General features: G+C 50.6%; 1 protein-coding gene across 1 annotated transcript in view; it reads left to right on the top strand.

Moving 5' to 3' along the window:
• TMEM132D (transmembrane protein 132D) overlaps positions 1-24,410 on the top strand; it is a 442,505-nt gene that overhangs the window by 143,707 nt on the left and 274,388 nt on the right. The window contains exon 5 of the mRNA XM_029921636.1: positions 19,870-20,016. Coding sequence (XP_029777496.1) covers positions 19,870-20,016 — 147 coding nt within the window. The remainder of the gene's footprint in view (positions 1-19,869; positions 20,017-24,410) is intronic.

The following is a 24,410-nucleotide window of genomic DNA, read 5'->3' as shown; positions in this document are numbered from 1 at the left end:
CAGTGTGACATCTGCCGTGCCTTTTGGTAGGCACTGCCAACGTGGCCTATCCGGAAAATGCCTGCTTTTATTTTGATAAGTTCAACAAGTCAAGGAGATTTTGCTTGGAAGGCCGGCGCCGCCACTGATGAGCACTTTATTTCAGACGTTGTCACTCAGCTTCTCCTGTCTGTGGTTTTCCTGTCTGTGAAATAAGGCAGGTTGACTAGATAATTGCCAAAATTGAGGCATACCAGATTCTCTGGGAGCAGTAAGTGCAAATCCTGTGAAATGCCTTTGTTATACCCCAAATAACACTGACGTGTAAAAGTCACTGTTGTTTGTGTTCCAAACTAGACACCTGCTTGCTTCCAACCAACGGTTTGATGCTTTATTTGCTACCATTTCCTTTGTCATGGACACTGCTTCAGGTCAAGGTCACTGTCCCAGGTCAGGGACAGCTGCGTCAGTATTGATGGCTGCCCGGATTGGTTCCTGTAACCAGGACTTGTTAAAGTATTTGGTTCTGGCCCCCAGATATGAGAGTCCAGTCCAGATAGGCATTTGGGTAGAGGCTTGATGTCTCTCTCCTTCCCCCACCCCCCAGAATCCTGGGTCTTTTCCCGGCCATGCTGCTCCCACCCCACCCCCACCCCTGGTCCTCATTCATCCCGAAGGGAGAACTTCGTCTCATCTTTGGTGTTCAGTGCGGAGGCGGCTCTCGGCCCTTCAGATTGTCACAGAATGAAATATCTGCCAGAAAAGTCAACGTCCGTCTTACATCCTTCCTGACAGCTCAGCTGCAGTGCTCCATGGTGCTGACGCTCCGTGTCTCCGTTGTGTGTCTTCTCTCTTCCTCTCTCAAGAAGGGCGAGGCGAAGATCAAGGCAGGAGGATGGGGGGAAGGATCTCCACATCCAGCTTCATCCCTACACGGACACACTTAGACCAGAAGCACTGCAGATCACAAATACGTCAGAGAACAGAGAAATAAGAGCTTCCTGCATTCTGGACCGGTGGAAATACACGTCCGTGGTCTGTACATGCCCAGTGTTAGCTGATCCTCAGGGTGACCCCGTGCTTGGACTGAGTGTGTTGTTCACCGTTTTTCATATGAGGAAACAGGTTCGGAGAGATTGTCAGGCTCATTGTCTGAGGACGAAGAGCATGGGTGCTGGGTCTTGGGTTGGAATCCGGGTCTTTCTTCTGCTAAAGTGGGATCTTCCTGTAGCTCCCTGGGGTTCTGGAAAATGCGGAGGACCAGGCGCTGCTCAAAGTCCTCTGCTGTAATCTGTTCTCTGCTGTCTGGTCGTCTGTCAGCGATTTGTTTAGTGTCTTCATGGAATGTAAGACTGCTTGCCGGTAGGCAGTACCCTTCCAACTGAGGAAATTGGTTCACAGCAACTTTCTCTTCCTCCTTAAGAGCAGAGTATGCCCCAGACCCATTAAATTCTGCCATGGAAGAATTGGCAAATTCCATGGCACCTTTCAAACACGTGATTTGAGAACGCAAGGATTACCCGGAAGATCTAGAACAGATTTCTCATGCTCAGAAGCAATCACCTTTGAGCCAGGGGCTTAGAACCTTGGAGAAAGAAGTCGTTGGTTAGTTGAAACTGAGGTCCTCTTAAATTTTATGAATCCCTTAATAAATATGTGATGTATTCCACCCAAAGTTTTAGTGTTTTGCTTTTAAAAAGTTGTCAAAAAATATATGTGCATATATACACGCACACAAAGCCATCAAAATAAAGTGGCATTTCTATTTCTGGAGAGAAATCCACTTGTGCTCTGAATTAATTTACGTGCAAGCTTATCACCTTCCTTCTGTTCAAGGGGACGGTATCCGAAAGGCCCAGCTCGAAACTCGCAGCACAGACCTTTCATGAGCGAAGGCCTAACTGCTCTTCTGCCCTTTTGATAATTACATTGAGCACCAAAACCTCCTGAGATTTATATTTTTAATATCTCGATTTGAAAGAGGGCTGTCCTCATATATGGACAGAATGCCTTTCGCTCTGAACTGTTAATTGGGCGGAGAACCCAGAGATAAACAAATTGATTTAATTTTAATCTGCTTTCATGGCAATGCATAATGATGGCTGGCTTCTGTCTCATAGGGCTGAAAACCACGGCCCTTAATAAGAGTTTGCGGGTATATTATGCAGCTTTAAATAGCTTATGTTGTGCTAGACCGCTCTCCATAAATTATTCTAACTCCGCAGCATCTCAGGGACTCCCAGTTCTTGTCTCTGCTGCGGAGTTTCAATCAGTGAGACAATTAGTGTGACATGGAGGAACTTGGATCCTTCTCCGATGAGCAGCGCCGATCCCACACCTCCTGTGGCGTAGATGCGATTCGTTCTGGAGAAACTAGGGTTGCTGTCGGTTGCTGCGTGAGAAGCCCAGGCAGGAGGATTTGACGCACTGGGAATGGCCTGGGCCTTGGGAATGACCTTCACATAACGAGGTGCCCACAGACTGGTTGGCTGAGTGGTTCAGGGTATGGACCCCAAGTGAAGGCTGGTTGTGGTCCGGGTCGGGTCCTAATGATCAGGTCGTTGGCTCTCAGTGGTGGCTTCCGGGTTCTCACCCAGCCAGCTCTGTCTGCATCCTGTGTTACATGTGCTCTCCTGAGAGAGAGAGGCTTTCTCCACCTCCGCGAGGCCCTGTCTGCGTTCTCACGGCGCCTTAGACTTTTCTCCATTGCATTCCCCACTGTCCATGATCACATAGTTAATGTCTGTCCCCTTCTCCTGGCCGTTGCTACCGCTCACCAGAATCTCCTCTGGGAGAAAGTGGGAGGTTCTCCCCTATCGCCGTGAGGTTAGGTGCGCTCATGTGGTTTTTCAGACGAAGAGACAGAAAAGGGGAAGTGACGTGTCACTCCCAGGTGGACACAGGGAGGGGCTGTGGGGGGAGTTTCCATCTTTTCTTCCCCACATGAGGTGTCTGTCAACCCTCCTGATGGTAGAGCCTCTGCTGGTTGTCCCCGAGAGAGACGGTGCTGAGTCCAGGCGCTCATGTGGGGGAAAGAGACGTGACCTGGTGTTGACCATTTTGTAGGTGTTTTTGTTACTACGGCGAACCTCGCCCTGACCTGACGGACTCGTTCCCACTCGTGCCTCTAGGAACCAGGACTGGCCTGTCCTCTGCTGTTTCCCCAGCAGCTAGCAAGTGCCCGGCACACAGGGTGCCCACATCTAGTGCTTTTGTTTCTTCATTGTAACCTTGGATCTCTCAGTGCTCATCAGTGGGTGTTTGGACCTGGTCTTGGAAATCTCCATAGCTCCACATTTCATGAGTTTGCCCCTAAAGCTTCAGTTGGCTTTGAGGGTCGGGAGACTCTTCCCCCTGAACAAAAGTCTATCTTCTCTAAACGTTCCCCTGTCTTTCTGGCCCCTACAGTTGAGCATTGCCATCCACACTCCTCTTCGTGGTTCTCTCTTGACTTGAAGCCGGCATCTGTGACTTATTACATGTGCCTTCTCTTACCAGCAGGTCGTCGGTATGAAAATGTCCTTGTATCTTTAGATTTTGATTAGATGTATGTGACAGAAAGCAAGCACTTATTCTTCCTACGTTAAAAAATAATAATACAGGAATTGAAATCTGATAAGGTGGGCTCAGTGTCAAAACTTCTGTCCAGTTGACTTTCCAGAACATGCTCTAGAGTGGAGAAGAGCTGCTTATTCACGAACGCTTCAGGTTTGGGGAGGAAGAAGGCTTCTGGGTTAAATTGTGACATCTGCTCGTTAGGTGAAGTAGAAGGCAATTAAAACATTTCCCAGGGTGCCCGGGCGGCCCCGTCGGTTAAGTCCCACCTCTCAATTCCAGCCCGGGTCGTGGAGCCTGCTTGGGCTTCTCTCTCTCCCTCTCTCTCTGCTCCCCACCAAATAAATAATAAATAAGCATTTAAAAACGCACAGATTTGCGATCTCTTCTCTCAGGCATGGTCTCATAAAGCCTCTCAGGAGCATAAACTATTACACATACAGCCTCTGCACCTGTTGGGAAACTAGCCGGTGTGTTCAGTCGGGTGCTGGTGGACTGCATTGTGATTACTCACCTAGCAGAGCGTTACTCCCCTTTTGGGTTCCTGAGAGAAGTTTGAATTCCCCAGGTCTTTGCTGAGGCTGCCTGGCGTCCTGCAAAACCATTCAGGAAGTGTACGGACATAAATACTTTAAAATAAATCTGTTTGCTGAGTTCTCTACTTCCATACGCCCTCTTTCCTGAAAGTGAGCCCAAGAAATCATCGAAGTGGAGATGCTCGGCATCACACTCACCCTGCTCACCCACGTAGGACCACGGCGATGAATTGCCATGGGTGAACCTCTTCCGGGCATCGACAGTCCGGGAACGCGGGTGCCTTTGAGAAAGCAAAGCATGCTAATGACTACATGACAAATTTTTTGCAAACCACAGCATTCCGAGTTCTTTGCTTTCCAGAAAATAGGAGGGGGACGTGGTCCCATGGTCAGATCTTTACATCTTACTTTGGATGATGGATCCTATGTGACATTTTCCCTGTGGGGAGTTCAAAGCATTGAGGTGCATCGCTGTATCAAACTGCACTCCATTCAGCGTTTCCAAGGACCTCGTCCATAAAACAGGAATGTTGGAATTGAACTAACCCTGAACGCATCTCCTTGCCGTAAACCAAGGGCCCTCGTCCACTAATCCACTGGCATGTGCTGTAACTGGGGGAAGTGTCCCTGCTCGGGGACCTCTCTCACCAAGTCGTAGTGACTGGCACCCCCTTCTATATTCTTTTCTGTATTTCAGGACAATGACCCACACCTCCGTGTCCCCAACCTCCTTTTCCTGTGTGGTTCTGGGTTAGAGTCTGCAGAGGAGAGGCGTGAGGATTTGGAAAGTAGGAAAGAAGGCGTGTGGTGCTTTGGCTTCATGGAGAGAGTGAAGATCCTGGAGTCTGGGGAGCGAGGGTCGGAAGTCACCCCCGTCAGCGCTGCGGGCAGCAGAGGTGGGTGGGAGGGGCTCCCTGATGCTTACCTCCAGCCTGCCAGCGCTTTCTCCAGCCTCCTCTTAAAGACCTCCTGCTTGGACTTGCTAGACTTGCTTCACTTTTTTCTGTCCAGATGGGGCCCTACAGGAGGGATGCTTGCCCCGGTTGCACACAGGAAGCCGTGGCCACGTGACTTGCTGTGGCCAACCCTTCCCCGTAGATGCCTCTATGAAACTCAAGGTGAGGTTCCCTGCTCTGTCTTCCTGGGCTTGGGAAATTCCAAAGCCCCCGGAAGTGATGACATCACCAGAATATGGGTTCTGTCAGCCTGGATTCTGGTCACATAGAACCTCAAGTATGAGCAAGAAAATAAATCTGCTATTTGAAGCCAGTAAAAGTCAGGGTTGCTCTAGCATAAGGTAGCATACAAGCACATTGCCATGATTAATCGGTGCATTTCTGTTAGTCCTTCCCTGTTTTACGTTGAATAACTGTTCTTTAAAAGTTGTACAGCCTCTGCTCAAGTGTGTATTGAATCCAATTGTAATGAATCTCAATCTAGAATTTTAAAAACCACATTTAGAGACTGGTGGAGGAAGACAAAACATGAATTTGAATTCATATACATATTTTTGTTACAGAGAACATATGACAGAGTGATCAATAAGGGACTTTCAGACATAAAAAATAGAACACATTAGGATAAAATCCAGTGAAAGAGACAATGAATATGCAAGCTCAAGGATAAAAAAACAAATATAAAATTCAAGTCTGGGAAGGAAGAGGTTCTCTGCATATTTTTTTTTAAATGAATAATGGTGGGTATCAAATCACCATGGTATTTGGATTCCAGTGAATACTTTTAAAAGAATGATATAACAGTTTAATTTTAAATGTCAATAGTTACAATATACTGAAAATCTCAACCTCTGCAGCTTAGGAGGGAAAATTTTAAATGTCAGCCTTAAAATGTGCCTGGGGAAGCATAGAACTTATCCCAGCGCAGTACTGTCCCATGGCTTTTTCTGCGGTAATGGAAACCTTCCCTACCTGTACTGTGGAATCTGCTAGCCCCTGTCCGCATGTGGCTCTCAAGTTCTTAAAGTGTGGCTGTGCAAAGTGATGAACTCAATTTATTGTATCTTAACTCTTTTCCATTTAAATAGATTCACATGACTGGGGGGCTGCCTTTTCGCACAGTACTTTTTCAGAGAATATGATTGGACCATCGGATGTCTGAAAGGTCCAAGTCAAATTGCAAAATTACTTCTGGTTGCTTCTTTCCCAGAGGGGATCCTCTGTAGTAGTCACGTCTGCGGTCTTTCCTGCCATTTTGACTGCCATGGAGACAGCCCTGGGCTTCACCCAGAACACCTTCGGGAGACAGAGCCCCACCCCATCCCCGGGGGAGACAGGAGCACCCCTGTGGTAACGAGGGATGCGCTAGGATTCTGGCTGAGCACAAGGCGGAGCAGATGCTCAGAGACCTCGCTCAGTGCGGAAGCAGGTGCACATGGCCAGGTGTTGGCGGAGCGGAGGCTGAGACAGTTATGGCACATTTCCCCCACTCTGGTGCCCGGACAGGTGATGGGTGGGAGGGACGGCCACAGGGTGTTTACGTTAGAGGACGAACACACCAGAAAACAGAGGGACGTTCCTCCTATCGCCGTGCACACCCACAGATCCTCCCAAAGCAAACGTGGATGTGCAAGCGGGGGGGTCAGAGAGAGTGTGATGCTCCACTCAGCTCCTTCTCAACCTCACCTGAGGACACACACCTGCGTGATGACAGAGACCAGTGGCCTGATGGCGAGGAGACAAAGCAGAACACGTAAATCACCCGGAACCCAATCGCCCAAGATCCAACGTCACATTTTGACAAACATGTCCAGGTGTCCTATGCCTGCCTGTATTTTTATCCTATTATCTATAACCCATTAACACAAGAATGTCAGGAAATCTTGTCACTAAAATATGAGAAGTAAGGTTTTCCTTATCTTTACGTTCTGCTCTTCACTTCATTCAGGTTCTGGGAGGGGGAAGGAGAGATGCTCACAGGGTGGAAAGGCCTGGCCACGGACAGATCATTGTAGCTCCCTTTCTCTGCACATTAATTTGAAATACAAACAAAATATGAACTACAAGATTGATTGAAATGGTCCAGCAAAGTCTATTTATCCTGCAGATGATTATCTTCTTATAGATCAAAACCTTTGAAATAAATGGCCTGTTCAAACATGTGTGCACTTACCAGGACGTCACGGCTTAGCGGGCAACAGCCAGGATGCCCAGAGGCCACCCCAGGGCAATTCCGTGGCTGCAGACCAGGCTCCCAGCCACCTGAAGACTGGTTCTTCCAAAGGGGACTGCCTGAAGCCCACCTCTTTTTTCCTTAGGGCTTTCTTGAATTCTAGCATGTTCTGAGGGAGGTTAGAAACGTCCCCATGCATACAGTGTGTTACCGTGCTGTGTCGGTGCCGCTGAGCTGTTGAGTACCAGTCAAGAACAAGGCCGCCCAAATTCTGAGTAATCGGCTTCTCTTTCCAAGTTGGAGGAGAAGGCGCTCTGGTGGGTTAGGGATGTGGAGCGGTTCCTATAATTGTCGTTGTTTTTACTGACAGCCTACGAATTGGCAGGGTATTTGGTGTTTTGGAAGGACAGAGAGAGAGACAGTAAAATAGCTGGAGAGAATTCCTGTTTGGGGACACTGGAAGTTTGAAGCGATGGTGGGGCTGGAGGAAAGGATTATCCAAGAGGCTGGAACCCCGTCAGGAATGGGAGAAAGCCGCAAAGGGAGTCAGGCTTTCAGTTTCTCAGAAATGGAGGCTTGGTCACCTGAGGCTCTGCCCTCCTTGGGGTTTGCATCATTGAGAAAGTCCAGCAAGATGAGCTCAGGTCCCCATAAGCCTGCAGGCCACTGAGAGGCTGGTCTCCACGTCTCTCTTCCCAGTACAGAAGAGTCACTTGCTGGGAAATACCAGATGCAATAAATGGTAACATTTTCTAGGTGTCTCTTCAAGGGATGATGGTGAAGGGAACATGGTGATAGATGGACAAAGTATCAAGATTTCGGATCCAGAAAAGAGAGAGTTATTTAAAAAGCAGGCATGGGGGCGCCTGGGTGGCTGGGTTGGCTAAGCATCCGACCTCGGCTCGGGTCGTGATCTCACAGTTTGTGAGTTCGAGCCCTGCGTCAGGCTCTGTGCTGACAGCTCAGAGCCTGGAGCCTGCTTCTGGTTCTGTGTCTCCTTCTCTCAGCCTTTTTCCCACTCATGCGCTGTCTCTCTCTCTCTCTCTCTCTCTCTCTCTCTCTGTCTCAAAAATAAACACTAAAAGCCATAAAAGCAGGGATAGAGCTAGAAGGGAAACAGTTAATCACTAAGAGGCTAGATAGATGATAGAGATACATAGTCAATAGGTGATAGATAACAGATCGTAGCTGGATGGATGGATGATAGGTAGATAACAGATGGTAGATTGATAGGTGAATGGTTAGATGGATGTAGAGATGGATAGATAGATACATGGATGGATGAATGGATAAATGGGTAAATGGATGGTGGCTGGATGGATGGGCAGATGGAAGGAAGGAAGGATGGATGGATGGATGGATACATTCATACATACATGAATAGATAGGCAGATTAGACAAGCAGTTGAATAGTCAGATGGATAGATAGAATTTAATACAGGAGCAGGCAAAGTTACAGTGTTACTTTCCATTGCAAACTCAATCTTTCTATTCCCAATCTCCGTACACTTAAGTGGTTGGTTGGAAGCTGGCCATGTGACATGTGGACTTACCATCCTCGTGTCTTTGTTGCATTTCTTCTCAAACACAGTTTCTTCATTCACTCTCAGGCTGCAGCAGACACACTCTTGTGGGAAGGAATTTAGAGCAAGAGAGAAGCCTCACTAATCTACGCATAAGCACTTTCCAGCAGAAAAGGACTAACCTGTTTGTGCCCGTGTGTGTTACTCTTGTCTTACCAGCAAAATATTCTGCACCCCAACTAAAATGTCGGAGGGTGATGAGCTCTCTTTTCTCCGTGGCCCGGGACTGTCACTCAGACCACTGGGACCTGGCGGTACTGATGCGGTTGCTACTTTGGACCCTTTGTTGATTCTAAAGACCAAAGCAGGGATCCCAAACTCCGTGGCCTTCCGGGGACAGGCAGCCAATAAGACTGAGCGAGTCCAGGTCGGACATAAGGAAGGTGTTTGTGTTTGGAGAGGTCCGAGGAGATGCGGGGGCACTGGGAAGACAGAAGCACATCCGTGCTGTTTGCAGGTGGGAGCCGCAGCAGATGGGCGCTCCGGAGGCACACGGATCAAGGACTCTGGTGCTGTTCCACGACAAGCCCCAGATACGGTGTTTTAAAGGAAATGTCGTAATTTTAAATAAAAAAAATTTTTTAATGTTTATTTTTATTTTTGAGAGAGAGAGAGAGAGAACAGAAGAGGGTCAGAGAGAGAGGGAGACACAGAATCTGAAGCAGCTCCAGGCTCTGAGCTGTCAGCACAGAGCCCAACATGGGGCTCGAACCCATGAACCATGAGGTCATGGCCTGAGCCGAAGCCGGACACTTAACCAACTGAGCCTCCCAGGCGCCCCTGTAATTAAAAAATACTGGTTCATATGCTCAAAATGGAATAAAAGTACGTCTATAAGAGGTTCATGGGCTACTTTCAGTCCCTGAGCTGCTGCTAGGTGACTCACGACCCAGGGAGAGGCCCCTTTCTCCCGGAGAGCCACCTCTCTGATGAGTGCCGAGGACGGGACCACGCTGGTTTCCACCTGGGGTCCAAACACGGTTACTCGGCTCTTTCTTGCCGCACCGCACACCGAATGCTCTCAACCAAACCTTTTCCTGTGTTCGCGGGCTCCGTGGGTCAGGAGCCAGGAAGGGGCACCTCTGGGGTGGATGTCTCTGCTCTGTGATGGTGGGGCCTCGGCCAGGAAGAGTCCAAGGAGGTGACAGGACCCTGAGAGCTGGACCTCTGAAGGCTCACTGTGACGGGGGTGCAGGTGGCGCCCGGGACCTCAGTGGGGTCGTCAGACGGATACCCGCCTGGGCTGGTGGGGCGTCCCTGCAGACGGCGGGCTCCTGCCCCCGGGGGAGGCGGCGGGCTCCCAAGACAAGCAGCCATGCACGCTGACCTGGCTTGTGAGACTTTGCTTCCAGGTCGCGTCCTGTCCCCTCAGCGTGGCCGCCAGCCCTCCTCCGGGCGCCAGGGGAGGTGACGGCACACCGGAGCAGGAGCGCCGGGCGCAGGACATGGGTTCGCCTTTGCGAAGCACCACGTGCCTTGTCTGCCGAGCCCCAGGCGGACCGAGATGATCAAAGGGAGCTGAATGGAGGCGCGAGTTCTCCAGTTAACGTGCAGAGCTGTCTCTTCTCATTTATGCGAGTCTCTGTCTCCGCCTCCCCTGGTTTCCTCTGTCGCTGACGACCAGGAAGCCTGTGAATCCGCACTTGATGCCCGGGGTGGGGAGGCGGCCGTGGGGGCAGGGGCACCGGCTCCGGCCTCCGGGCCGGTCCGGGGCTGTCACACACGCTTCGGAGGGACAGGGTGCAGCAGCGCGGGGCCGCCCCTCTGTGAGCAGACCCCCTCCGGCCGTCCTGAAAGCAGAGGGATTGATCCCCCCCCTTCTGCTCCCGGCTGACAAAATCAAGTCTATCAGGATTTTTTTTTAAATATGAAAACACGGGCGAACATATCAGTGTGGAATAGTAATTGGTTTCATCAAAGACGTTCCCCAGCGCCGCGGAATCGGCGACTCCTCTGTTCTACATGAGAGAGAACATGTTTTTAACAGCCACCGGGTCCGTCTGTCTCCTATGTAAGCAGGGCTGAGGCAGCACCGGGATTCTCCCATGCAGGCCCCACAGCGGCGAGGGGAGGGTCTGCAGGGGACCGCCTGGTCCGCGGTCGGCCGCGTCCCCGATGCCCCCCGCCCTTGGCGTCTGACGCCAGCAGGGCGGGGCACGGGCGCCCCCGCTCTGCTCTGTCCTCGGTCGGGGCCGGGATGCGGGAGCCGCGCCGTCTGGAGCGGGGGTCCGAGGGAGAGACGCCACGAGAAAGCAGGTGTGAGCTCCTCCAGCTTCCGCCGTGCTGGAGGGGTCCACGCAGCTCGCGCTTTGCGGAGCAGAGCGCCAGGGGCAGAGCCCGCTTCAAGGGGGTGGACGAGGGAGTCCTCCCGGGAGCCTGGCAGAGAAGCCGAGGACGGCCTCGCAGCTGCCCCGCCGGGCAGGTGGCAGAGCAGCATCCCGAGGGCCCCTTTCTCTCTGTGTCTGACCGTCCACCGGGTGCACTCAGACCGTCTGCGACCGTCTCATCTGTAAGAGAAGAAAGGTGGCAGACTTTGGAAACACATCTGTGGGTTACCGCTTCTGCGTCCCTGCGGAGAGGACTTGGCGTCTGTTGGCCTCGGGATGGGAGACACCAGGAGGACCTTTCCTGTTACTCCTGAGGTTATTCCGGGGATTTGCTTAGTCCAGTAAACATGTGAGCAGAAGTGACGGGAGTCCGGTGAGGGGGGCGGGCTGTGGGGCTGACGCTCGCTCTTCCAAGCTCTTTGAACATGAGGTTCTGCGGCCACAGAGAGGGAAGGGGTCCCCCTTCAGGCCGTCACACCCCCAGTGGGACTCTCTTGTCCCCAGAGCAGCAGTCAGCCTGAAAGCTGGATCTCATGGGGTGAGCGAGAAAAGAATCTTCTGGAAGTCTTCCTTATCTCCCCACACTCTCCCTGTTTAACACCAGGAGGAGCCCTGGCGGATTGAACAAATAGATTTTGTCACTCTCCAGGGGCAGGGGGCCTGCGCGGGGGACGCAGGCAGACCGTATCCCATCTCTGTGCTCACTGGTGTGGGAAGGACTCGGGGCCGGGTGGCCAGAGGCCCTGAGGATGGACAGAGGCGTTATCTGGGAAGGTCCAAGGCCAGAATGATCTGTGCTGGCCAGCCCCATTCGGTTCTGGAAGCAGGGTGCCCCACACGGTCCTGACGCGGTGACTGAATCTGGGTTTGGTGAGGCCAGGCCTGGTTCCCCTGGGGACAGCGTGGAGGTACCCACACGCCCGGCCCTCGCAGGCCCTGCAGAGGGGCAGGCGGGCTTGTCGGATTCGCCGAAAGATACCCGACGGGGACAGAAACCTCCCAGAACTCAGGGAGTCAGAGTAGGGCTCTTGGAACGAGCATCAGCCTTGCATTAGCTGTGTGGCCTTGAGCACGTTACTTAACTTCTCTGTGCCTCCCTGTCCTCACCCGTAAGATGGGATAAAGCTTGTCTTACAACAGCTCGGCACAACTCTACTTGTTTCTCAGATAAGACTCGTACACGATGTATTGACTTTTCAGTCCCCAGCACAACAGGAGCGGGGCGGTTGGGGGCTCGTTGACGGCAAGGGATGTGTGGCTGTGGGGTTAAGGATCCTGCTGACCGCAGGGCGGTGGTGTGTGTGGGGCCGGGGATCGTGTGCAAACTCTGTACTTTCTGCTCTAAAAATTAAGCTTATTAATTAAAAAAAAATTTTTATGTTTTTTTATTTATTTTTGAGACAAAGAGACAGCGTGAGCAGGGGAGGGTCAGAGAGAGAGGGAGACACAGAACCTAAGCAGCTCCATCCTCTGAGCTGTCAGCACAGAGCCCGAAGTGGGGCTCAAAAACACGAACCAGGAGATCATGACCTGAGCTGAAGTCGGACGCTTAATCAACTGAGCCCCCCAGGTGCCCCAGGCTTATTAATTTTAAAAAGTGATATTTAATCACGAACGTCTTCAGGAAAGACCCACACACTGATACTTTCCAGCCCGATCCTGGTCCGAGGATGTTGTGTACACAAATATTAACAGGCAGTCGGGTCTGGGCAGAAGTGCGGCAGTGAGAGGCTGCCCCCTGGGGTCTACAGGGACGAGCACCCACCCTGATGAGCTGGGCTGGCGGCCGAGTTCTGTCCCCCGGACACTGGACTCCGGGATCTGTCCACGGGACCTTACCTGGAGGCAGAGCCTTTGCAGACACAGTCCCCATGGCACGTTGTCCTGCACTAAAAATGTGTCACAGGGGCACCTGGGACGCTCAGTCCGCTAAGCATCTGACCTCAGCTCAGGTCTCGACCTCACGATTCGTGAGCTTGAGCCCCGCATCAGGCTCTGTGCTGGTGGTGCAGAGCCCGCTTGGGATTCTCTCTGCCCCTCCCCACCCCCGCTTGTGCTGTCTCTCTCAAAAATAAATAAACATTAAAATGTAATCGCAGCGTGGATCTCATGATCAGTGTTTTTTTCCCATGAATAAAAAAAAAAGTAAAAATGAAAGTGGACTAAAAATAAAACCTGAACTCACAGTGAATAAAACCAGATTAAAAGTTGGGATAGTGGGGAGTTGGGAGCTCTGGCTTCCACCCTGGGTGTGTCAGAGATCCAGAAACAGCCAAATTAAACTCACCAGACCAGTAAAATAACACTTAGTAAGAGCGTGTCATGCATAGAAGACCAGGTTTCAGACTGGGCGATTTCACATTAGAAATTGATGTGACTGAGGTCAGGGACGTGCCATCAGAGGTCAATAGCCAGGTGAGGTGGGGGCTGTTTAACCTTCAGGAGGATCGTTGTCACACTGGGGCTCCCGGATGACAGGTGGAAACCACTTGGAGGAAGATTTCTTGAGTTTCTTAGATGTTTATCAGGAGCACTTAGAAGAAATAACCCAAGTCTTGCATACGGCCATGTAATAAGCTGGATTTAGGTTTGCTCTCCTGGCCTAAGGGATTTGTTTGCTTGGATGGAGGGAGGTGTTCTTCAGGCTTGGTCTCCATTTTATTTTATTGTAATTGTTGGGCCCAGGGCTCACTTACAAGCGAGGATCGTCTCTTTTCTCTTGGTTTTTCCGACCCATGAGCTCACGTCTCGGTTCATCCCGTCGGGGGTGCGATGGATGAAGTCACTCGTCTTCCGAGACTCACCATAAGTCAGGGATGAGGATGTGGGGGTGGGGGACACTCTTCTCTTCTGGTAGCACCTGGAACATTCCTGAGCCTGCAGACCAGATTGGACCCCACCACTGTCACCAGAAGGAGGCAGAGTGACCACTGTCTGTGGGCGGCCGCGTCTGTTTCCGCGACCCAAGGCTGTTGCCACAGGTCCCTGTGGGGATGTCATTGTTCTGAAGGCTGCTGTGTGGGAGACGGCCGGGCTGGTGTTCGGATTCAGGAGGGACCCGTTCCCAGCGACAGTATATTTCCCTGTTGTCTTTTGGGGACAGAAGTTCCGCCATGGGCCGTCACCCCCTAATCGCCTGCTAAGTGTTATTTTCAATTACAGAGAGGGATGTTTTAGGGGCACATCTTTCTCTCATTCTCTCTCTCTTTTCCTCTGAACTGAAAGGCTGTCTTTGAAAATGGGCTAACAGAAGATGATTTTTGTTGAAATAAGCATCAAGATACCCCGAAAAAAGAGAGAATGGGAAGGAAATGACCTTACCAGATATTAAAACACGTCATAAGCTATCGTGTTTAAAATATTTGGGTGCTGGCTCATGAGAAGGCAGACAGATCAATAAAAGCAAGGGGAGAAGCCAAAAATAAGCCTACGGGGTGGACGAATTGAGCATATATCAAAGATGGCCTTTTAAATCCATGGGGTACAGGGTGAATCATTTAATAAATAGTCCCGATGAAACCCATATGGGGGAAAATCAAGCCAGATCCCTCTTCTGCGCCCTTCTCACACAAGAATAAATTCCAGATGGGCCAATCTTATAAACCAATTTCCTAATAAACAATAAAAATAAGACCAACGCAACAGTAGAGAAATGGACAAAGAAGTGAACAGGCATTTGGTTAAAAGCAAAGTTATTCAAATATAAGCCTATGAAAAACGCATCCAGCGATGCTCAGGCTTAATGAGAGCCTGTTTTCACTGGTCAGATCTGCAGTAATCAGAAAGGCAGACCACGGGGATGGTGCGAATTGGTAGAGTCTCTTTGGCGATTTAGCGAGTTTGTTGGAATTGCACTCAGGCATCTCTTCTGGCTTGGCAGTTCCTCTTTAGACATTTATGCTGCACACGTGGTTGTGTGTTGTACGTTTGTGCGCATGTGCATGTGTGTGCGTGTGTGTGTGTGTGTGTGTGTGTGCACACGCTTGTAGCTTTCCTGAAGCTCTGATTAGAGCAGCAAATATTGGAAACCACCTATTTGTCCATCGGACGGGCATTGGGTGACTCGATGTTATTCCAGAACACCTACGCAGTGGATTCCTCTGGGACTGGGAATCGGGGTGCCATGGGTCCATAAATGCTGATCGAGACATACTACTAGATATATTTTGAAATACGTATATAGTTTCTAACAGTGTGGACACTGTCACCCTTGCTCTTACACAGTCAACATAGCTACACAGCACGATCGCCTAGAAAATGTGCGCTAAGTTGGGTGCAAGTTAGGGGAGGTGAGTCTTCAGTGAGAGAAACTTTATGTATCCCCATTTGTAACATTTGGATATTTACAGTACGCCTGGATTATTTCTTCAATGAAAAAAAATGTTAATTAAAAATTAACAAACCCCCACAGACATCCCTGGGAGTGTGAGTTTGTTGCCCAGAGCTTTGGTTTTGACTTAGAATGTTTCCCTTAATTAAAAAGTGTATTTATGCACTTCCTCTAAACCCGGGCCGCCTCCAGGGCTGCGGACGAAGCAGTCCTGTTCTGTGATGCGCTGTCCTGAAAGTGGAGGGTTTGGCTCCTGCAGACGTAGGTTAGGTCCCATCCCAGAGCCTGGGAGCCGCACAGGGCACAGCACCGGGGCTGTGCCGGTGCCCCGGAGCAGAGAACCCCCGAATGTCCCCCGACGCTAGTCACCGGACCTGCTTTTCTGCGAATAGGAGTCCTGCTTGCACCCGGACAATGGTCCTGGCGGAATGGGGGACATGCGCCCCCTAGAACTTGGGGTCCCCACTCCCGTCTCCCAGGGGATGGCAAGGGTTGTGTTTTGTTTTGCTCTGTTTTTTTTTTTTTTTCAAATCGGGACTTTGACGATGATTGATTATTGTACAGACAAGACGGAAAGAGGGTGAAATTCAAGAGTCAGGTGTGCAGGCCTTTGTCAAAGTAACGATGATGAGAGCTACCGTCTGTTTTCTCCTGGACACCACACGAAAGACTGTGTGCAGCCATCTCTGAGAGTCCATTTCGTTCTGCAAAGAATGGGGCTTTCTTCTTGCCCCTCGCTGGTTCCCGGGGCACGCCCACCAAGGGAGAGTCGATAACACACACACAAGCGAGGCGTGCCCGCGTGTGGGCGTGTGGACAGTGTGCACGTTGATTGCTTTAGTGTCAGAGGCAAGTGATCTGACCGTCTTCCTAGAAACTTCATGCGCTCTTCTCTGTTGCCGCCCATCCACTGAGCCATCCTTTGGGGGAGCTGTGTTGAGGGGTGCTCATTGCTTCAAGGCTTTGTTTCTCCACAAACTAGCTGGTTTGCATGGGGTCATCACGATCCCCGTGAAGTTGTGGGCGTGTAAATATGTGCTTCGGTGAGGGGAGGCAGTCTGTTTTCAGTAGGGACAAGGGGGGTCTCCCTCCCCACTCACTTGGCAGGTGAAAAACAATCCAATGTAGAAGACACCCATGTATGCGTACGTATTTCCCGTCTGCCGGCCCACTGGGTTTAATTGCTGGCTCTCCCACTGGGCAGGTGCTTGATAATAGACTAAATCTTTCTAGGATAGCAACTCCTGTGCTGGGCTCTCTATCCCCTTCTCTTGCTCTTTTTTATCCATTATAGAACTTACCGACATAAAACTGTTGTGTGTGTCTTCTTTCTCTTTGGAATATGAGTTCCATGTCAGTACGAAACATGCCTTTTTCATCCTTATTTGCATTTCTCGTGCTGTGAATGTCACCTGGAAAGTGCAAAAGCGTTTGTCGAATGAATCATTGGACCAATAAACAGACACTTTGCTTTACTCTGTTATTCATGACCTGCTTCAGTCACACATACAGTTGACGTGTACGGTCACGAATTCACAAACCTTTTGTGGGGGGAGCTGGGGTGCGGGCAGCATTACTCACTCCACAGCTTCTGACAGCGGCATCCACCCTCTTGATGCCCGCACAGTTCCATCTCCCGGGCACTCCGGTTTCTCCCGATCGCACGTCTGTTTGAAGTCGTGTCTGCAGGAAAGACTGGCCTTTGCACCCTCTTCATGAATGGAGAGTCGGAAGGAAAAGGAGCCGCTGAGAGACACAGACTGTGTGTAGGAAACACTCAGATCGAAGATTTCTTTTTTTTTTCAAATATTTATTTTGGAAGGAGAGAGGGTTAACTGTATCTTAATCTATATCTGTATGTATATATGCATGTGCACAGTTGTGGGTGTATATGTACTGTAGCTCTGCTGTGTTTTAAGAACACGGGACGCTGCGAACCCAAGCAGGTTTTACGTGTTTCAGTCCACAGTGCGTGTGCCTAGGAAGGGCAGAAATTACGGCCTCTCCCCATCACTGTGGTAGAAATATTTTCAAGTATAAATATACAGCTGCGTGTCTTTGGAAATCAAGTGCTCTGTTTATGTCTGCGTAATGAAGCTGTCAACCTAACCTGTATTTATTGAACCACAAGTAGGTCATAAAGCTTCCGTTAATGAATATAAGGAACTCAGTTGTCACAACAAAGGCAGGAAGTAGCACTTGGTTCAAGCCCAGTGAAACCAAAGTGCCATGTCCTCTTAATGGTTCCGGAAGCCACCCCCTACAGCTCTGAGAGTGTGCGTTAGCATGATTAACCCGACGTGCACTGTGTTCTGTGTGTGCCGTAGACGTGTCTTCAAGGAATGACTGCCCTGTCTGTTGCATGACCATAGTTGACACACGCTCGCCGTTCAGTGATCTCTCCGGAGCAGGGGTCCGTTCTTGAGGTCGGAACATCTGAAACTCGCCGTAGAAACGCACCTTCTCTCATGAAAACGTTCTGTTGTCTCTGAAAGTCAACTTCCTGGCGTCCTGCACTAAATTTCAGAAAACATGTCCCTTTAGAAATAATGCTATTCATTACAGCTTCAAGTGTCTACAGTAATTATTAGCAACAAAAGCTAGGTACTTCCTGGGTTAAATAATCAACCATGTTCCTTCTTGAGCACTTAAAAAGGATTACAGGAGACACATTGTCTGAGTTCCACGACCTACTTGTGAATAAAATGTAAGGAACATGTGAGTCCGTCCTGTATCAGAAAAGTCTTATGCGCTGGTATCTCCTATAGAATGAAAAGATCACCAAATCCAGGATGATGACCTATTTATTTAAAGCAAATTTGATTCAATAAAATTCCAGGGCACAATAATGGGACAGCCCTTAGAATTCATCTTGGTATAATAGCTGTCCACAGTGAATTGAACTTTTTATTTTTGCCATCACCTCCGGTTGCCTGCTATTTAATTGAGTTCCCACAAGGCAGAAATCATAGCTGTATTCACCTGCCGATTTCACCGGAGTATCCAGAAAACGAGATGGCTCTCCGGCCTGTGCATGCCCTTCCCAATTTGTAGATGGCTGCACTCAAAGTGTTCGCTTGTATGACGATTATTTAAAACAGAAAATGTGCTTTTGTGTGTGTGTGTGTGTGTGTGTGTAGAAACAAGGCTGCCCATATAAGCTCACCTCCTCAAACTGTCAGCTTTAGCACCGAGAGCCACGCATGAGAGACAATTCCTTTTCTCTTTGTAGAACAGTGAAATCAGTTTGTGTGTCGGGGTCCCCAGGCCACTCCCAGGGTTGAGGACTCGTTAGTGGCAAACGGCCGGATCATGGCTGCAGTGTGTTACGGGGAAGGAAAGGGCACAAAGCTAAATCAGCCAAGGGAAAAGACGTGTGGGGTGAAGTTCATGTGTTAAGTGTCGTCCACCCGGGAAGCTGACCTGAGAAGCTGACCGGGAAGGGACGCATGCGCGGGCGGGGGGTGACGCGCGTGTGTGTGGGGAGAGCACGCTCGGCTCGGAAGTTTGGGGGGTGGGGCGGGCGGGAGGCAGATGGGCAGGTCCGACCCTCGGCGCCTGCGCTCCCGGGGCATCTTCGGTTCCCTACAGAGAATATTGCTGATCCCTTCCTGTCAAGTCTGGGCGGCTGTGAGATCTGCAGACACGCGGACAGGGTGACGGGCAGAGGGTGTGCGTGGGGTCAGGCGAGTGGCTTCTGAGTCACATGGGTTTGCGTGATGCTCAGGGGCACACGGGGCGTGGCCTCCCGTGCCTGGTGGTTCGAGGCCACACGGAGCCCCCGGGTCACCTGCTCATGAGCTTTGTGATGCCCGGTCCTCCGCTGCTCGGTGACACCGACACCACGGGCCCGTGTGACCACGAGGTGGGGCTCCAACGCCCGCGAGGAGAGCCTGGTGCGTGGTCCTCCATCCGTCAGCGGCGGGGTGACGGAGGACCGTGGGGGGAGGGGGCGCGGGCGAGAGGCGGACGGGCAGGTCCCACCCTCGGCGCCTGCGCTCCCGGGGCATCTTCGGTCCCCACTTGTCTGACCTGCAGCCCCGCGCTGGGACCTGAGCCCCGTTAGGGAACCAGGTGGCCCAGGGAGGCCGCCGCAGAGACAGTCAGCAGACGCGCGTCATCACGGACTTCCCTTACACGGTTTTCCTTCCTTTCCCTTTTCTGCCGAAGTCTTCATGGTCTGGGGCTCTGTAGGTGGTTCTTTTATATTTTTTTATAAACTGAAGCCCCCGTGCGTGCGGCTCTGCCCCTCGTGCCTGCGGACCTTCAGTGCACGGCCCTCGCCCCCTGTTGACCCGGGCGTAGCTGGGGAGGGGGTTGGGACAGAGCTGATACGGGATTAAGGGGAGCTCACGCCTGCCGGCCCGCGCGCAGCCGCCTCCCCCGGGTCCCCAGAGCCGTCTGAGCTGTGCGCTCACTGTCTCCTGCAGGGCCAAGGTGAAGAAAGGCGTGAGCGTCGTGGGGGTCAGAGCCAGCAGCCCTGACATCTGGGAGGTCACGGACAGCACGGAGCACACCGGCAAGCACGCGCCTGCTGTCATCGTTTGTCAGAAGAAATCTGACGGCGTGGAAAACAGGTGAGTCCCCGCGGCCTGGGCCTGCCGAGGGTCCAGGTTCGCAGCGTGGTCCTCACTGGTCCCTGTCCATGTCCTTCATGCTTCCCGGAAAGGTGGATGGGACCGTCGTTTGGGAAGATGAGCTGCTGTTCACAGTGGACCTCCTTAGGATTCCAGCACAGCCCTGGGGTCACCCACCGGGACCGCTCACGCGGGTGGGATTTAACCTACGTGGTGTTACATGTCACTGCGGCCTGGGCGTCTCTGGTAAAATGCGTGTGCCGCAGACGTTACACACGAGAGTGTGTGGATCTCCCGACACGCCAGCAAAGTCCGGATGAGGGACGCAACTGCGTTTGTGCGCACGCAGTTTCCGGTGGACGGTGGGGTGTCTGCTGTCGAACTACGGGGCATGTGAATCACCCAGAGACGAATTTAAACTTGAACCTGTGTCCGAGACCCACCGAACTAGAAACCGGCAGCTCACAGCTGCGCGGAGAGACTTGGAAACTCAGTGCTTCCTGATTTTTACTCCTGTTTCCTGAAGCCTCATTTGGGGCTCTGGAGAATCCCTAGGCTGGTCGCATGTTTTTACCACTTTTAGGTTGGCTGTTTTTTTTGCTCTTTATGTTGCTGACAGCTGGAGAGTAGCAAGCAGATGAGTGCCAGGTACCGAGCACGTTGGATTTCTGGTGTCAGTGATGAGTCTTGAGTGTGTGGAAAAGTGTGTTTATTTTCTTTGCATTTGCTTATTGAAATATCGAGGTCCTGGATCCCAACTGATGGCTGTGACGCTGTTTGGGGTTTGTTACTGGGGAGCATCTGATGCCAGTTGGGGGGTCTGCCCTGAGTTCTTTTGCTCACATTGGGGTCAGGATCTGGGTTATTCGTCTCAGGCTCTGGCTTGTGCTCTTGCCTTTGATCTGTTTGAGGAGCTAGTGGATGGAAAAGGAAGAGATGTGCGTCGGAGTTCTGCCCTGAATGTGTGTGTGGTGATCAGACGCCACGCTGATCCGCGCGGTGAACTTGTCCGGAGCCGCACCCCCAGACACGCCCGCGCCAGCCATGTGAGCTGGGCGATAAGGTGCCACCTGAGAAAGAAAGGGTTCTTTCGTGTTGTGAGGCCGGATGGATGGTGGATGCGCGGTGGGCAGGAGGCGGCGAGCCGTTGGGCAAGTAGGTAGTTTTGTCCTCTTCAAGGAAAGGAGAGGAGTTTGGGAGGAAGGACTTCGACTCGTCTGTTCTGTTTTCTCTTTCTTGCTGTCTCCTCTCAGGTTCTTATAAGTAGTAGTGGTTGTAGCGTCTTCTACAAAATAGAAAGAGATTTGAACAATTTTAAACTTTTATGATTTTTTTCTTTTTCTGCTGGATCTCCGGCTAAGGATTAGCTCCGTTTATCTCGGGCCTGAAGCAGAAATACAGAAACTTTCTGAGCGTGCCTCATCCCCTGAAGGCGGGGTCGGAACTGCAGGGGCTTCCGAGAGTCGCCTTTATCCTCGTGCAGCTGGAACAGACACTCAGCCTCTGCCGAACACTCAGGCACATGCGCGTGCACGGCGCTGGCCTCTGTTCCTCTCTCCTGAGTATCGGGATCTTTGAGAAGCAGGTGCCCTGAGTGGAATGTCAAGTTATTCCTTCAGGGTCCTGACACCATATGCCGTTCCCTACAGAGAATATTGCTGATCCCTTTGTAGATCCTGATGTTCGTTTTGTTTCTTTTTATGGGTCCAGAGGAGAGGAAAAAAGTACACGCATATGCAGATGTACATGTGTGCACTTGTGTGTGTCTGCGTATGCACTATGTTATGCATGCGTGTATAGTATGTTACATATGTATATACACTGCATGCCCATACTGGGCTTATGCATGTGCAGTATGACCATATGGAACACGCATACAACACAAGTGTTTGTATGTGTGCTCGCACGCTCACCTACGTTACTACCCGGCTCCTCTGTGCTCACACCGGTGGAGGCGGAAGTGTATGTTTCGGAATTCGGCTCCTGCACCACAGCTGGGGAGGCTGGAGAGTGCACGCTCTCTTCTCCGGAGCACACGTCTGTCTCGTACGGAGACGCGCAGCCTCTGGTGCACGTGGGGCTCTCCACACATGTTGGTTTGCTGCGGTTCTGGAATTAGGCTTCATCTCTGTGACTGTAAGTGTCATGATGCCAACCACACACACTGAATCGTCCCCAGTGCGCCCGTTTGGAACAATAAGGCGTGTGACATGGTGTGTGTGAACGCCTAGGTTGGGGAAAACCCAGAGACAGGTGCTTTAAAAAATATTTTTTCAATGTTTATTTTTTTTTAAGAGAGAGGGCGGCAGAGCGTGAGCAGGGGAGGGGCAGAGAGAGGGAGACACAGAATCCGAATCAGGCTCCAGGATCTGAGCTGTTAGCACAGAGCCCGACGCGGGGCTCAAACTCATGAGCCATGAGATCAGGACCTGAGCCAGTCAGACGCTTGACCGACTGAGCCACCAAGGCGCCCCAAGAGAAAAGTACTTTTCTGAGCAGAGGGGTCCAGTAACCAACTATGATTTCTATGGGGGGATGTGCCAGGAAGTTGGGGAGAAGGCTGAATGTAGGTTACTTTATCCTGTGAACCACTGGACCATGAATGTTTTGCACTGTGCATACATTACCACTTAGTAAAATGTAGACAGCTAAATTTACATTTTTTGAATCCGATACATTTATTAAAATATTCAACTTTTAGCCTCACTTCAGAATTTTTCATTTTACTTCTGTCTGTATGGGATTCAGTGACCAAACATGATGTTCCAGTGTTTGGGGTAGTGAGTGGTCTGGGAGTTGATTTATTTCTCTTTATCTGGAGTAAAATTGGATATTTTACTCTTAGACGGTTTTGCTTCAGAAGTTGTCTTGCTTTATAAATTCTTCCTACTCCCTTTGAATGCTTTTTTTAGTTATTCTTAAGTCAGAACCAGATCATCAGAATGTAAAGAGGGAGACTTAATTAGCTCGAGAGTCATGGATTTTGTATCACTAATAATTCACCATGGACCACGGGACCACGACGTTGCGCTAATGAAGTTAAATCATGGTCACAGGTGCAATTGTATGGATTAAGGAGGCACTTGTGGTCATGATGAGTTCAGCAGGAAGGCGTGAAGGTCTCTTATCTGAGTTGAACTACATCCTTCCCTTTCTGGAAAAGTTGGGTTGTTGAAAACCTTATTTATCACCCTCGTGTTAACACCTGAATGCTGTCACAGCTCTCTCTGCTTGGCCATGTTGAGTGGTTGTCCTTTTTTTCTGTAACATTTTTCTTTATTTTTGAAAGACTGAGAGAGAGTGTGAGTGGGGGAGGATCAGAGAGAGGAGGAGACCCAGAATCCGAAGCAGGCTGCAGGCTCCAAGCTGTCAGCACAGAGCTCGATGTGGGGCTCAAACTCACGAACCGTGAGATCATGACCTGAGCCGGAGGTGAACGCTTACCTGACTGAGCCGCCCAGATGCCCCTCTCTGGTCTTTTTTGACTAAACATAGCCAAGAAGGAGTGTGGAGCTGGGCAGAATACTAGCACAGTGTGAACTGAGATCAATGTATGACAGAAGCCGTGTATTTCTTTTTCCACTTATTTATTTATTTTGAGAGAGACAGGGCAAGTTTCAGAGAGGCAGAGAGAGAGAGAGAGAGAGAGAGAGAGAGAGAGAGGATCTCAAGCAGGCTCCATGCTGTCAGCGCAGAGCCTGATGTGGGGCTTGATTGCATGAACCGTGAGATCCTGACCTGAGTCGAAATCAGGCATCCGACACTTAAAACGACTGAGCTGCTCAGGCACCCCACGGTGTGTATTTTTCATCTGTTTGCGCTTTTCTGCACAGATGTTTTCCAGAGTTTGCCACTGTTGCATAGATATGGGTTTGAATACATTTGAACGGCAGAAGTTTCCATGGTTTTCTGTTCTCCAGCAAGACTGTGGATGGTCGTGTTCATCTAACTTGTCTTTACGGTGTCTGTGCATTGCCAGAAGATCGTAGGCAGGAAGGCGCACACAGCTGGAATTAACCTTTTTTTCATAATTATCCATTTATTTTATTTGCACTAATTTTATGTGTATCATAGGTAATATGTTTCACTATGAGACATATGTATTTTAAATAAAAACATAAACGACTATAAAAACAATTGATAGTTCAAATATAGACCGATACACAAAACCATGAATGTACGTTCAAAGAGAGGAATTTCTGGCATCGATAAATGTATCCCTGACTCTATTTGTCAGGGTTATTGGATTATTTAATTTTTAACGTAGAGAAAAGTGACTTAGGCAAGACAGAAGTTTATTCCTCTCTCGCCCAGAAAATGCCTGACGTGGGTGGCCTGGGGCTGGTACCACACCCCCAGCGCATCCGGAGCCCGGGCCCCTCTCTTCCACACAC

The sequence above is a fragment of the Suricata suricatta genome, chromosome 14 (genome assembly GCF_006229205.1).
Source record: "Suricata suricatta isolate VVHF042 chromosome 14, meerkat_22Aug2017_6uvM2_HiC, whole genome shotgun sequence".
In the NCBI taxonomy this organism is placed as follows: Eukaryota; Metazoa; Chordata; class Mammalia; order Carnivora; family Herpestidae; genus Suricata; species Suricata suricatta.
Note: the sequence above shows the minus strand (reverse complement) of the source record. Positions and strands in the feature narration are given on the sequence as shown.